Below are 10,936 nucleotides of genomic sequence, written 5' to 3'. Positions count from 1 at the left end.
CTACTTTAGACAGTTTTTGGACGTAGATGGGTTTAAGTTCTTCTAGACATACGGTTAAGACTCCGCATGAAACCAACAGCATAATATATATATATATAAATGTGTATTCATTGGGATAAACCCCTTGAGATGCACCATCTCGTTTTCAAGTGAATATCAGTGGGAAGTGAGAGTGTCTGTCTGACAGGATAAGAGACTGAACTGGGAATTGAAAAAATACCAAACGTCTGCAAAAGAAAGAAAAAGTATTTATTGTAACTTCTTCAGCATACAGATTAAATGTGAAAATAATAAACTAAGCAATAAGCTAAATAAGTCTAGCAAAATAAGTGAGAAAACAAGAAAAGGGTCTAAAAGTTTCTAGTGCACCTCCATAATGTTTTAACAAACATTTGCATTTCTAGCATTAACATTACATTTAATCAGCAAACTAAAATTCTAATTTCTGCAATTTAAATCTGAAAGTTCAAAGGTATAGTTGATACAACATTACTGCACAATTGCTAACATTCAGTAGACAGTTAAATAAGTCTTAACTCAGCTGTCAGCTTTTAACTGAAGTTCATACAAACTCCATTATCTATCAGTGCACAACAGATTGCCTGTTTTACACAACATTAAAAGAAACACTGATGCTACTAATGCTGCAAGAAGACCATCGGCCCCTGCTGCTGTATTATTAACCCAAAAGACAATGAGTCAAAATGCACCACAGAAATAAGAGCACAGCAACTAATACAACCTGGAGGCTAAATACAGCTGCCATCTTGGATAATCCAAAACAATTAAGATAAAGAAACAAACCAACAAAGGCGATACGCTATACTAATACAAATCCTGTCCTTGATCACTCTGCCTCATATTAGCAAAGCTGAGAATACAAAAAAACATTTGCAACTTTATTTGGCTTTTGCACCAAAATGGCAAAAGGGTGTCTTTTTGTGCTGCTGGAGAGGCAACCAGGGCTCGTACTAAATCCTCACCACATGTAATAACTACGTGTGGTGTCAACAGGAGAGGGTTTTCCCTCTGCGCTGCTGTCTTTGTCCTTCTCTCCTTCAGCCTCCCACAGGTTGATGAGCGGAGGGTATAGCTCGTTCAGGGGGATGGAGGAAGTCTTCATCATGTATTTCTTCAGAGAGTGGTGGTAGTTTTTCCTCTTCCATCTGCGGGCAATGTAGACACCCACTGTGCCCAGACTAAGGACAGCCAGCATGGTCGCCATGACAGCCAACACAGCCGCACTGGGGTGCTGGGCTGACAGGTCGATGGCGAAGGTAGCGATGCGTGTTGTCACATTAACGCAGGACTTGTGTGTCTGCAGGTGGACATTGGAGACCGTGAGGCATACCTCATACTCAGTAGCAGGTTGAAGGTGTGTGAGGTTGTACTCATGAACTTCTACAGGAACACGAGCTGTGTAAGTGATATGGGGGTTGTCAATCTTCATGGTGGCTGAGGCCCACTTCAGGTTGGAGGACATGACGTTGGAATTAACTTTCCAGGAAACAAGGATGGAGTGCGGCTCGGTCTGCTTGACATAGATTTTCATCACCTCGGCGCTGTCGAGCAGAGTGCCATTTACACGGATGGTGGAAACCCGTGTGTCTGCTCCTTCTGTGTTCTGAGCCACACAGGTGTAACGACCAGAATCCTCAACCTGAACATGAGACAGCCGCAGAGTCCCCTCATTGTTCAAGTGGTACCGCTCTGACACAGTGTCAATTGATATTTTGGACCCAAGAGGAGTCACCCAGTAGATCTCAGGCTCTGGCTCAGACATGGCCCTGCAGTCAAGACTGACACTCATGCCCAGCTCGAGGTTCAAGTGGCTGGGGAAGGTGTCGTGGGATATGAGGGGCAGGCATTGCTCCGGGGAATCCAGCAGCCTTAGCTCTCGAACCGGCTGACCTCTGAGTTCTGGTGGGGAGGTACAGAGCATGGAGATGGGCTCCATGAAGCGCACACTCGTTCTGTTGGAACTCATCCACTGAATAACACAGTCGCAACGCAATGGGTTACGATGCAGACTGATCTCCCGCAGATTAGGCAACACTTCTACAGTGTGCTGGTAAAGGGCAGTGAGGGCGTTATTGTTCAGCATGAGGCTCTCCAAAGATGACATGTCCCTAAAAGCCAACTTATGCACATAGGACAGCTTTGGGTTGTTAGTGGCCTCCAGCTTTGTCAGTTCTGGTAGGTTGTCCAGGGCATAGCGGTCAATTGAAACTAACTCCATCATATTGTTTATGCCCAGCTCCTTTAGATGTAACATGTTCCTGAAATCTCCTTCTTGGATTTTGAGAACTGGATTCTTGTTTAAATCTAAGAATTTCAGATTGGGAACTTTTTGAAGGGACAGTTGAGGGATTCTTACCAGTTTGTTGTCATAGAAAGAAATACTTTCAAGGCTATCCAAGCCAACAAAAGCATTTGCTGGAACATCAGTGAGGTCCATGCCAGCCAAGACAAGACTCCTCAAGCTTTTTAGAGGCTTGAAGTTCATGTCCAGTAGGCCAAACACTGGGTTCTCCCCGATCATGAGGATCTCAAGGTTAGGTGTTTCTTCAAACCAGCGACTGTCTATGACATGGAGCCTGTTGGAGTTAAGATGGAGGCGCAGCAGGCTGTGCAGACCTGCGAAGGCCCGAGGGGAAATTGAGCTTATCTGGTTGTGGTTGATGTAAAGCTCCTGGAGATTGGAGAGGTTTCCCAGGCATTGATCTGGCAACTTGCTGATCTGGTTCTCCTCTAGGTGAAGGGTGGTCAGGTGGTTCATGCCTTTGAGTCCCACAGCTTCCACAGTGCTGAAGTTGTTCTGGGACAAGTCCAATTCTGTCAAGTTGAACAGTGCCTCCAGCTCGCCTCTGGTGTGAGAGATGGCGTTACTTTGGAGCAGTAACACCTGAGTATCAGTGGACAGGTTGGTAGGGATATGTGTGAGCCTCAAATCATTGCAGTCCACTGTGGTCGCCTCCTTGTAGGTCGACTGGGGGGTGAACCATGGTCGGATCTCGCATACACACAAATGAGGACATTCTTTGCCATGTATGGGCGAAATTAAAGAAATAAATAATCCCAAGCACAGCCAGAGCAGAGGAGGCCCTGAGCTGAGTGCCATGTTTCTGTTCTCTCTGCTCACACACAGCTTAGATGAGTGGCAGCGTTCTAGAGAAAGGCTTGTAGGGAAAGTTCATGAGCATTGGTCTTTCTTACTGCTAGCTACGTGCTGCAGGCACTATTGATTGTGGTGACTTCAAATCCAGGAGAAAGGTATTGGGAGAAGCCAGGTCAGAAGATCATCTGGTCCAAACTTGATCTCTGCTGATAGTTTTGTCTGTTTTCACTTCCTCATGCAAAGAGTTGAACCTAAGAAAAGACAGAGAACAAAATGTTAGAGTACAACCTAAATATGCAACTTTTTATTTTCTGTTTGCAAAACGTAAGTGAATTGGATAAACTTAAAAACACCTAAATAGATGATGTGATTAGTAAATTAGAGGGACATATTTGGTTTCTTACGTATATAGTAACAAATGAGGACAGGGACAGTTTTAAACAGTGCCACCCTACTGCCCGATAACCATAGAATATGCTTTAAGTAGCACATGAAATGAAGCAGACTTTTTTACTGATTTATCAGGATCTAAGATGATCTTAGTTCTGCTTCCCTGTTGTGTTGTGTATCGGTCGCCTTAGAGATTACCAACATGTTTAACTCTGTGCTGGGTGCTGGGTGCTGGTATCTTCATACCAGCTTGGTACAAGTGATCCTCTCCAAAGACTGTGTGGGGTGGGCACAGCCCGCAGCTCTGTCTGTGAGCCCATTACATAACAGGCTTAATAAACAGAACAGGGAGTGTGTGCTCTTCACTGTTAATCACTTGCTACTTATGAGACAGACCCATGGAAAGCAGTCATACACATGTAAGGTGAATTTAGATTGTTTGCTCTTTTATACGGAGCCATGCAGTGTTGCGGTCGTTGTGTGCACACCACACTCGTCCAGGTTTGGTCAAAGAAAGGCAAGCAGAGAGAGATTGGAAGGGACTGACAGGCTGAGCCCCCAAAGGAGTTGTAATATGTTACGCTTTTGCTTCCATTTGTCAATTTCATGAAAGAAATTCATAGACGTCTGTAGGGATGACAGGTACGTACTCAGTTTCCATGAGGAAATATGAAACCATGAGCAATGCGGATAATAAATCAGTCATCTTTTTTTTTAACAAATTCTAAAATGTGTCCATGAGCCTTGTATTTTAAACTTCTTTAAATGATTAAAAATATATTAAAAATGTCTAAACATGCCTGTGTGCAGGTGTTGTAAGCATTTGTTCATTTGCTCTCATAATAACAAACAAAAGGAACAATCACCTTACAGAGTAGTTTACATTAACAAGAGAGAGAATGGAGAGACTCCTGGCTTTGTCTCACTCATTAAACACCACAGTGTCAGTTCCTAGTCTGACTCACACTCATAGAAAATTGCATTTATCCTGATAAATAAACTGAGGTTGAGCATCCAGTTAGTGCCTGTGTGTGCAACAGAAATATATAGCTGGGTGTATTTTGTTTCACGTCAAAACTGACAAGTTCTTCCAATATTAACACAAAACAGATGTTTTCCCTCTCCTTTCATCTGCTGTCTGTTCGCGCCCTGCAATGTGTTGACACCTCCTCACATTTTCTTCTCCACATTTGCATGTACAATTGTATAAAAGCATCTCAGCAAATACAAAATGGAACACTATGCTACGCAGAACAACAACATCATGAGATTGTTTATAGAAATGTAAAACATACCAGGAAAGTGGCCCTGCGCAGTAAAGCAGCTTTTCTCAAATACAGTGGATAAGCATTCACTGCAAATCCATGTTTAAGTGAACACATGTGGTTCCTGGTATCATGTTGCTGGTCTCTGCAATGACCCGGTCACACTCAAACTGATCTAACCGATTCCCAAAGTGTGACTGCAGTATGGCAGCAGCGACCTGCACCTTCACTTGGCTCTATTCCCAGATCCTAACCAGTGAATATGTGGCAACCACTTCTGCCTTTAATAATGCATCATTCAGTTTCTCAAACAATCCATTTAAATGTCTTTCAATTTAACTACTTGCCCGTCGATATACTATGCCCTGTTATATAGAGATGAACTTAGTGGTATATTTATCTGTCCTCCATGTGTTGCGCTGCTGGGTATTAAATTTGGAGGAGACAGGTGGAGTAATCATTGGTTTCATGCTGAGCCCATACAACTCCTGGCACCCTTGTCAACAAGACCACGCATCTTATTGCCAAGGAGGAGATGATCCACAACCTGCAGTGAAACAACAACGTAGTGCATTATTCTATGTTTTGGTTCATATTTGTTTCTTGGCACCAGGTTTCTGGCAGAATGGCAGCACTATGGGGGTCTGCATCCGTTCCCACCTATCTCTCACTGTGTGTACGTGTTGACCCTAATGAACCAAGAAGCTCCAACCAAGATGTGCTCTTTTTCACTGATAGACTTCTTCAAAATCATTGCAGTACACTAATCCATACTTACTAGTACACCCACATATACCTATTGGAAGCCGCAGGGCAGCTCCACTGACGTGGTTGGAATAAACTATTGTATTTAAGGATGCCTTTCAGTTTTTAAAATAAAGCTGTGTAAACCAAAGACAAATTCCAGGCTGACCTCCCACCTGTTGGTTCTGCCCCTCTGCTACAGTACATTGTGTTTAAAATCAAACTCCATCCATCCCTACACAGCATCTACGATATTGTGTATTGATTCTCCTATCTTCTACAATTCACTTTTCACCTTTTAACTCTAAGAACGGTACACCTCTGACTTTCACTTTGACATGGTGTTTTAAAACCGAAACTTGTGTTACATAAATGTTACAATCTGAAATAATAGCTCAAGAAATCATTTCCTCATCACAAGTAAACACATTCTATTTTTTGGTATCTTTCTTTAAAAAAAAAAATGCCTTCCACCGCCCCCCTGTTCTCTGGGATTGCATCAAAGATTACGTCTGAGTTCACAGTAACTATCTTACTTGCAAAACAGGCCTCTTCGGTTGAGAGCAAAGACACTGTAGAAAGCATCATTTAAAATGCATGCGTACATATTTGTCTATACTGCACCCATTTCCACACTGCCACAAAATACACATTCTGTTTCCCCAATCGTTGACTCACACTCTGTGCATGCATGCATGCACAGACTTCTGGAAGGAGGCAGAACAATCCTTCAACAGCTTGGCATTATCCAGCGGACTGTCGGAATTGAAGCCAGGAGGGATTTACTGTCTTTGCTCACCCAATCCTTATGAGGTTTTAATCCAAGAACACATTACACACACACACACACACACACACACACACACACACACACACACACACACACACACACACACACACACACACACACACACACACACACACACACACACACACACACACACACACACACACACACACACACACACACACACACACACACACACACACACACACACACACACACACACGCACACACGCACACACACACAAAACCCCTAGTAGCTGATATTTCCACTGGGTTCCCATAAAGCCTCAGAGGATCACTGGCCCCAAAGCTAGTCAGCGAGATGTAATTGTGGGACATAATGAACTTTGTGTGCTTCATGCTAAGGCCCTAATACATTTAGTTATGAAACAGAATCTCTGGACAATATAGGTAGCAATTAAGCTAATTAGAGTATCTAAAGAAACAGACCTCCAGTGAGATGCAGGGAGCATTTCTCTCTAGATCTTTGAAGGTGTTTGTGTGTGCAAGCGGCGAACACTATTTTCAGAAGTTAGAAAATACTCATTCTTTTGAAGGATTTGTTAAATATGTGAATTTTAAAGTTTGAAGATATTTTATCTGGCTTGATTTAACACAGTTTAAATGCAGTGCTGCTAAAATGATTTGCTCCTGGTGCAGCCAGAAGGGACATCTCTTGCTAGCACACTGCATCATTTTTCATAGAAGGCTATGCTTTTACCCCGTCTTCTGAGGGCTTTTTCACTGGGTGCAAAATGTAAGCAGTGTTTCTGAATCGGCAGGCACACAACAGGCTCACAGACATGCTATAACCATAGCAACGGCTATGCCACCGGCATGTCTGTTTCATAACCAAATGAGAAGAAAGCTATTAGTGCCATCAGGCTAAAGGAACAGAGAGAACTGCTACGAAAAGATGACAGACATATGATTTGAAAAACACTAAACAAAACCACATCATTGACATATTCTAAAATGTCTGACTCCAGCCTACACCACATTGTGGTAATATATTTCTACATTTCTAATTGAACAGTTTTTCTTCTGGTCAATCAGTGTCAACCCAGAGCTATCATGTGGTGCTGGGAAGCTAAGTGGTGCTGCCTGATGTTTTCTCCATGTCCTCACTGCGCTGGCCTGCCTGAGAGACATCCTGTTCCTGCTCCATTAGTATGCAAGCGTCTCACTTCACATCACACAGGGCTTTGGTGCAGTTGCTGATGGCAGAGGTGTAGAGGCGAGGAAGAGAAGGATGCATGTCGACTCACTCAGAGAGAGGAAAGAAAGTAAAGATGGAGAGCTCTGCTTCCTTAAATTGGAGGGCCACAGGAGCAAAGTGTTCAACTCAAAATGCAACAAGGCAGAAAGATACAATGAGAAAAACTAAAACCCCTTGTGGAATCAGAGGAAAGTATGTTGCATACACTGTTTCTTTAAACTGCATTAAAGTTTAAAAGTCACAGCAAGGCAAATTATCTCTGTGTTTCCATTTACTGCAAATCCATAGTAGCTTTATTCCCCTGCGGAATTGAGATGGATCTCAACACAATTTTTCTTCTCTGGCTCACCATTTTGTCTCTCTCCTTTATGCCCTTATCCTCCCCCTCCACTTCATCTATCCTTACTGTTGCAATGTCTGTGAAAAGCCAATTTGTTGTAATTGGAGCGTCGATCAATCACACTGACGGGGCAAAAGTCTCTAATCTCAGGGGAATCCCTATTTGAAACTATGCAGAGGTCAAGGAAGATTAACTTGCGCAGTGCAAATTGGCCTCTAAATCAAAAAGATTGTGTCATTAATAATGCTTTGAAATAGATTTTCAGAATGGGCTTCTAAATGTTTTTTAAGACAGTCTTAGCAGGTTTTTGTGAAACTTTTACTTTTAAATTCTACACTTAGATTGCAAAGCATTAAAGTCTCTTACTGTATCACCTTTGTATCTAAAATACAAATTCAGTTTATTGCTATTAAAAGCAAAGGATGACGAAACAGCTGACTCAGTGATAACATCTTTAAAGAAACTCACAGTGTATCGTCATGTTTCCCTTCAGATCAGGATCACAAAGGGAGAAGGTCAAGCTGTTGCTCCCTTGTCTCCTCTGCTGTGGGAACCCCAGCACTAACACATGCTGCAGAGTTAGGCCCTATGGCTCACAATGGCTCCTACCCAAACACACACACACACACACACACACACACACACACACACACACACACACACACACACACACACACACACCAAGACGTGTCTTTGTTTAGCATGTTCTCACACTCCTCGTGCCCAGCTGATGCTATACATCACTGTGCATTGTGCAGATTGGGTGCAAGAGCCTCCTAAACCCCCATATCATTGGCTCATTGGGTGACATCTGGATCAATTGTCTGCTTTGACTCTAAAGACGAAGTAAACTACATACAAGTTGTGAAGTTGCTAGACAACAACCGGCAAGTGAAGCAGTGCATACTTTTCCTCCTTTCCTAATCTATATAACTATGTAGATATATTATATAATTATGAACAGCTGTACTGATATAAGTGGGTTCATTGGGTTGTTATTGATCTCAGTAAGGTGCCAGTGTCATGCAGCAACTGAAGCATCACATGACAATGTGACTCCCTCTGCTTTCTCAAACTTCTGAGTAGAAACAATGGATTGTCTTTCCTCTCCTCTGTGTCTTCATCCCAGACATATGCCAATGTCTCGACTCTTAGGTATGCAAAGTAGGTTTGATGGAGCACACGAGCCAATTGCTGCTACTCAGCTGTTTCAGCAGGGAGTGATGCTGCGGTTTGTGTTAATGTTACACCACGTTTGTTGAAGCAGGTGTCAGTGCAGTGAAATGTCAGGACTGCTGGCAAGACTGCAGCTTTATAATGAGCCATACAGAGACTCACAGTTAACAGTATTGCTTGGCTTTGTGGATAAAGTAAAAGTAGGGCATGTATAGGCTATAACTAAATATTTGCAACTCAATTAACACGGGTTTAAATTGTATTTGTTTGGTTCCCCTCCCTCTGATATCTGATCAGTTGATATTTATAAATTCTAACAAAGGTTCATAATAATTATTTAATGTGCATTGAATGCAGATCACTGTGTCCTTGCAAATCAACTATTGTAGGCTGCTTTGTTGATCAAAGACTGACCCGACGCACACATTGCATATTAATTCTGAAAAACATCGATAAATAAACTTTTATGAGCTGCATTCCGTTTAGTTAGCCTAGATATTTCTTTGTGAAAGGTAAACATTTTTCATTTTTGTGGAGGTAACGTGAGCTGCACGAGGATATGCCATCGATAGACACCGCGTTATTGTTGAATTTCATCTTTGTTGATGTGTGTATTTCTTAAAACAAAAAAAGGATGACTACATTTTTACGAGTTTTACACTCCAGACTGGACGGACAAATCCCCCTTTTCTACCGAGCAGGAATTAAGAACATTCTTTTAGATATGTTATAGACACACATGGGTATCAAAATGTCACCACATGCATAAAATAAGCACATTGCTCTCACCTCTGAAGCGCTAAATCCTCCGTAAGACTGCTGCAGGCTACTGTATCTGACCCGTGCACAATCCGCAGCTCCAGGATGATGCGCGAGGGGGTAGCAGATTATGTTTTAGAATAGAAACAATCAGCCTTTAAAACGACAAGAACTCTTATCTGTGGAAAACACCCCCCTTGCTTGTGATATCTGCTCTGATCTCCAGCGCTGGAGACACGGTGAGACTTGAGGAGTGGAAACGCTGCGGCGCAAAGCTTCCAGTGACGAGCAGCTGCCTGGCGCAGGTCAGCTGGACTGAAACGCGTCTGACACCCACAGCGGTGCCCAAACAGGCAACCTCACCATCTGTTCTGTCATCATAAACACTGCGAACAAAAAGTCCCACCCTGCTGCCGGCCACGAGCAGCGAAGTGCGAATTTTAAAGTGGAAGTGCTGGATGAACTATTTGGCACCCCCACTGCACCGATGATCTCATTGTTTGAATATTTCTGTTTGTTGACCTGTTTAAAAATATGTTTTTGTTTTCAATCCTCAGGTCAACTAAAGTTAATTCCTCATCAGGCTTAGTTTGTGAGGAGGACTTCACAAGACATTAAGGTGCCATGGACATAGTTTATAATAGCCTATATATCAGGGGCGGTTCTAGGGGGGGCAGGGGGGGCCAGTGAAAACTGCAGTCATTAAACCGCTCTTAAAAAAGAATAATCTAGATGCTTCAGTAATGAACAATTACAGGCCCATATCAAACCTCCCATTTCTAGGTAAAATCATTGAAAAAGTTGTTTTTCAACAGTTGAGTAATTTCTTGCATTTAAATAACTGTTTTGATGTGTTCCAGTCAGGCTTTCGTCCAAGCCACAGCACTGAGACTGCTCTTGTAAAGGTCTTTAATGACATCCACTTAAACACAGATAGTGGCAGAACTTCAGTGTTAGTATTATTAGATCTCAGTGCTGCGTTTGACACTGTTGACCACAGCATATTACTAGTCCGACTGGAAAACTGGGTGGGACTTTCGGAAACAGTTCTAAATTGGTTTGAATCCTACTTAAAGGACAGAAACAACTTTGTTTCTATAGGTAAATACACATCTGAGTTGACAAATATGACATGTGG

At 42.6% G+C, this 10,936-nt stretch overlaps 1 protein-coding gene across 2 annotated transcripts; it reads right to left on the bottom strand.

Annotated features, from left to right (window-relative positions):
- Positions 1-229: 229 nt before the first annotated feature.
- Positions 230-10,300, bottom strand: LOC117551048 (leucine-rich repeat neuronal protein 1-like). Of its 2 annotated transcripts, XM_034223716.1 has the most exons (3): positions 9,829-10,300; positions 8,332-8,468; positions 230-3,369 (listed from the first exon to the last, which is right to left on the bottom strand). In XM_034223716.1, exon 3 carries the CDS (start codon positions 3,119-3,121, stop codon positions 980-982), a length of 2,142 nt encoding a protein of 713 aa, XP_034079607.1. In that variant the 5' UTR covers positions 3,122-3,369; positions 8,332-8,468; positions 9,829-10,300; the 3' UTR covers positions 230-979. The 2 variants fall into 2 exon arrangements, with proteins under 2 accessions (XP_034079607.1, XP_034079606.1); XM_034223715.1 differs by lacking the exon at positions 8,332-8,468 and having other exon boundaries at positions 9,829-10,299.
- Positions 10,301-10,936: the final 636 nt, after the last annotated feature.

The sequence above is a fragment of the Gymnodraco acuticeps genome, unplaced genomic scaffold (assembly GCF_902827175.1).
Source record: "Gymnodraco acuticeps unplaced genomic scaffold, fGymAcu1.1, whole genome shotgun sequence".
Lineage (NCBI taxonomy): Eukaryota > Metazoa > Chordata > Actinopteri > Perciformes > Bathydraconidae > Gymnodraco > Gymnodraco acuticeps.
The sequence above is the reverse complement of the archived record's forward strand: the minus strand, read 5'-3'. Positions and strand labels throughout refer to the sequence as shown.